This window comes from Quercus suber, unplaced genomic scaffold (genome assembly GCF_002906115.3).
Source record: "Quercus suber isolate HL8 unplaced genomic scaffold, Cork oak 2.0 scaffold_859, whole genome shotgun sequence".
NCBI classification, from domain to species: Eukaryota; Viridiplantae; Streptophyta; class Magnoliopsida; order Fagales; family Fagaceae; genus Quercus; species Quercus suber.
Genome location: NW_027070289.1, coordinates 201,872 through 206,221, shown reverse-complemented (window position 1 = coordinate 206,221; position 4,350 = coordinate 201,872). Strand labels below are relative to the sequence as shown.

At 29.1% G+C, this 4,350-nt stretch overlaps 1 protein-coding gene across 1 annotated transcript; it reads left to right on the top strand.

Annotated features, from left to right (window-relative positions):
- The first annotated feature begins 259 nt into the window (after positions 1 to 259).
- On the top strand, positions 260 to 4,066 carry LOC112012375 (acireductone dioxygenase 1). Its single transcript, XM_065767905.1, has 5 exons — positions 260 to 368; positions 536 to 623; positions 734 to 828; positions 3,231 to 3,470; positions 3,713 to 4,066. Exons 1-5 carry the CDS (start codon positions 357 to 359, stop codon positions 3,839 to 3,841), a joined length of 564 nt encoding a protein of 187 aa, XP_065623977.1. The 5' UTR covers positions 260 to 356; the 3' UTR covers positions 3,842 to 4,066.
- Positions 4,067 to 4,350: the final 284 nt, after the last annotated feature.

The following is a 4,350-nucleotide window of genomic DNA, read 5'->3' as shown; positions in this document are numbered from 1 at the left end:
AGAGCCTCGACTAAAAACAAAAAAGCTGATAAGGACGAGGCTGTGCATGAGAGCCAACCCTTTGATTAATTGGGCAGAAGTGAACAAATGCGCTATTGCCAAAGATGAATGATATTATTCTTGGTGAAGGCCAGCACACACCACAAAATAACTAGAGAAAACTACGCAGTACACGTGGCAGACATTGACACACGAATAGGCAAGAAAATAATCTAAAACAGGAAGTTCGAGAAGGTAGTAAAAATAACAATATAAATAGTAACGGGCACTCATTCACCTCTTTGAGAAAACAGAGAACTCCACCAAGTTCAGCTTCAGCTTCTTGAGTCCAATTAAGCTCCAAGTGCAAGGCTTCTATGGCAATCGAGGTGAGTTTTTTCTTCCACTGATAGAGTTAAAATCACTGACCACATATATATATATATATATAATTGAATTTTTTTTTTTTTTTTGAGGACCATATGATTGATTATTTTTTATAAGTATGTATGTATACGTAACTTTATAACTAAAACAAAACCAAAAAAAAATTAAGGCATGGTTCATGGATGAGAGCGATGAAGATCCAAGGCTTCCTCACCATCGCAATCCTCAAGAGTTCGTTTCATTGGACCGATTGGCAGGTCACAATTTACAAAACACACACTCTCTCTCTCTCTCTCTCTCTCTCTCTCTCTCTGTTTTTTTTTTTCGGTTTGACAAATATTGTTGATGAAAAATGGTAATTTTGTAGAGTTGGGAGTGTTGTACTGGCATTTGAACCCAAAAGACTACGAGAACGATGAGGAGTTGCGAAGAATCAGAGAAGCAAGAGGATACAATTACATGGTACTGGTTCTACCCTTAAAATTTTTTTTTTCCTTTTAGAAAAAAAAATTATTTGGTAGCGTTATTTAATTCGGATAGTCCAAATTAATTAAAATGGAAAAAAAATATTCTGGTAAAAGTCCACTAAATAATCTTTCTCAAAAAAAAAAAGACAAATAATCTCTATCTATTTATCTTAATATTAGCTTGAATCTCCACACATATATATGAATATACTTAAAATATATATTAAAATGTATAGTATGCTTTTTAATTATATAATTTAAATATTATTAATATTCATTCTTATATATTTTTTAACTATTTAAAAAGTATAATATTGTAAAAATATTATTAAGTAGGAAATGTAAATTATCTATATTTTAAAAAAAAATTTATGTTCATTAATTCTAAAATTTTCAGTTTTGTATAGTACTTTACTTTTAAGGAATCAATAGATAAATATTTTTTTTATTTGTAAATTTTATATTATTAAGGAGATTATAAATATATAATATAAAAATTAGTATTTAGATGTGGATTGTGAGAGATTCATTTTTATTTTTATATTTTTTTTCCTTTTATATAGTGCTTTACTTTTAAGAAATCAAATACTAGATAATTTTTTTTCACTTTTTTTTTAAATTTTATATTATTTAATAGATTATAAATATTTTAAATAATAATTAATATTTAAAGTATAGATTGTGGATTGTAAAGTAATTTATCTTTATTTTTTTTTTCTTTTTGTATGGTATTTTATTTTCAAGAAATCAAGTATTGAGTAATTTTTATTATTATTATTTTTTTATAAATTTTTTTCATTTATTCATTTCAAGCAACTATAGTTTTCAAATTCTTAACCACTATATTTTTTAAATCTACTAAGGTTATCATTTTTGGTAACATTTTAATTTGAAATTTATCAAATCTATATAATTTGGAATGAAATTATTCATTACTTTTTTCTACAAAATTCATTAAATTTTTTGCCTAGTTTTTTTTTTTAGGTTATGATTATTATTCATTAACTTATTATTATCCCTTTCTAATTTTTATTTTAAAAAACCTATCAAAATTGATTATTACTATTATTTTCATTGTTAAGTTTGGATTAAACAAAAATAATTTTGTTTAAAAAAAATGATAATGATGAGTTTGAGTTTAAGTTGGACTTGTTAGAGAGATAGAGTTTTACTCCTTATTAAGTTTGGACTAAATAAAAATAATTTTATTTAAATAAAATGATAATTTTATTTAAATATTGTGCTGATATGAATTGTGAGAATTTTAGACGTTTCGTTATATATATATATATATATATATATAGACAGATTAGCATCATTGTACGTGCTCCACACGTGCGATACTGCGATGAGACACTTTTTTTATTATTTTAAGTTTAATGTAATTTTTCAATTTGAATTTATCTATTGTTAGTGAGGTTAGTTATATAGGAATGGATTTTTATGAAACTAGAATTTAGAATTTGAAACAGAATAAACTGTAGGATTTAGTATGTGCTAGTTTTTAGGAAAAAATGTATTAAATGTGCATTAGATATATTTAAATAGAGAATGTGCTAATTTTTTTTTAAAATTTATCTTGGTAGTTTTTTGTTTAAATTTTGTTGAATTACAATTTTAATCCTACTTTTTATTTGTTACAAATAAATATTATCTAATTAAATTAAGAGTATTTTGGTATTTTTTTTAAGTCATAATTAACTTTCTGTATCCTCTTAACATATAGAGATGAGTTAGAAATTTTAATTTAAAAAATAAGAACTTACACAATTGGGTGTAATAGTGTGATTGAGTAAGCGTTAGTCTTTAATTCTTCACACTCAAAATTTAAAACGTGTCATCTTCAATCCAAATCCTTTCTTCATTCTACCACTTCAAACTCAAAGTGTGATCTTCTTACCTAAAAGAATGGAGAAGGTGAGGGCACATGGTGGAAAACATAAAGGCATAAACTTTAGAAATTGCTTCACGGCAAAAATTTCTAGCACACTAAATACTGAAAAAAAAAATGCAGAAAACTTACCTGAAAAAATTTTCTAGAGAAAGAAATATAGCATTGTGTTAGAGGTTTTTTTTTTTTTTTTTTTTTTGGTGGGAGGGGGTGTAAGGTGTCGTAAGAAAAACTAACCGATTTGAACATTCACTAATCACTACAAATTTGTGTAATTATTTTGGTTTGGGGCTGTAAATAAGAAAAACCGACATATTCTTCTATTCTCTGTTGAGTTCAAGTTAGTTTACTTAATTGGATGAAATACATATATATATATATATATAGTGGAAGAAAGTGATGCCCGTTTGTTGAATAATGGATTTGTATCGGCCCTATCGCCTGCAGGCACATCATAAAATGTTTATTGTGGCTCACTTGATCCTTTTCGTGTGGATGTATTGAAGGATTTGCTTGATTTATGCCCTGAGAAAGTGGACAACTATGAAGAGAAGCTGAAAAATTTCTACACAGAGCACATACATGCTGACGAGGAGATACGTTACTGTTTGGAAGGAAGCGGGTATTTTGATGTTCGAGACAAGGATGACCGTTGGATTCGCATTTGGATCAAGGCTGGTGATCTTATCATTTTGCCCGCTGGAATCTACCACCGGTTCACTCTTGACACCAAAAACTATACTAAGGTAACATTGAAATAATATCAATTACTTAACAGCTAGTGCCTACAAAATCAATTAGAGCATGAGACTATGTTGGTTTTGATTGTCGCTAATTTGAAATAAATATGTAGTACAATCCACAGTTATGTTTTTGACTGATTTTGCAAATTAAACTACTGCATTTGCTTACTGATAACAATGACTTCACCACCCGACTAATGGCCCTTGTTGGTTAATCGGCAATTTGGTGTTTGTTGGTTTCGCAGTTGATGAGGTTGTTTGTGGGAGAGCCGGTGTGGAGTGCATATAATCGGCCACAGGAGAAACACCCAGCTAGAAAGGAGTACATCAAGAGTTTGACTGAAAAAGTGGGAATGACATTGGAAGCTCACTAGGCATCGGATGTCCTAGGTTACTTTTCATCTACTTATATGTATGGTTAGCTAGGAAGATGAGAGCCTAGCTATTTACAAGTGTAACCGTGATGTGTGCGCGATTTGTTGTGTATGTAATATATTTGGAAAGTCCTTTCTGCATTGGCAAAAATTGAGTTATGCACTTGACAATATAGATAGAACTCTATTTAAAAAATTAGCGATGCGTATTTACTTATAACTCTATATATTGTTGTTATGATCAGTCAAGGTGCAGCCTAGTGGTGGGAGGTTTAAAATGAGTTATAAACCTAGATATCTTGGATTTGAATTCCCACTAGGAGTTTCTCTAGATTATTTGATACATGATTCTGGCGGGTAGGGTTGTGTATTTAGGATTTACACCACAGGGATGGGTTTGAAGGGCCCTCTACCTTAGTGAAATTTTACATCATCAAAAAAAAAAAAAAAAAAAACTCCACCATTTTGTTTTGAAGCATACCTATCCTCCTTTGTGTCTAATCATGTGA

What these genes read in the sequence shown, in the direction of transcription:
- LOC112012375 (XM_065767905.1), top strand. An exon ending in CAAGAGGATACAATTACATG is followed by an intron (nt 829 to 3,230) that starts GTACTGGTTCTA and finishes GATGTATTGAAG; the next exon opens with GATTTGCTTGATTTATGCCC. An exon ending in ACACCAAAAACTATACTAAG is followed by an intron (nt 3,471 to 3,712) that starts GTAACATTGAAA and finishes TTGGTTTCGCAG; the next exon opens with TTGATGAGGTTGTTTGTGGG.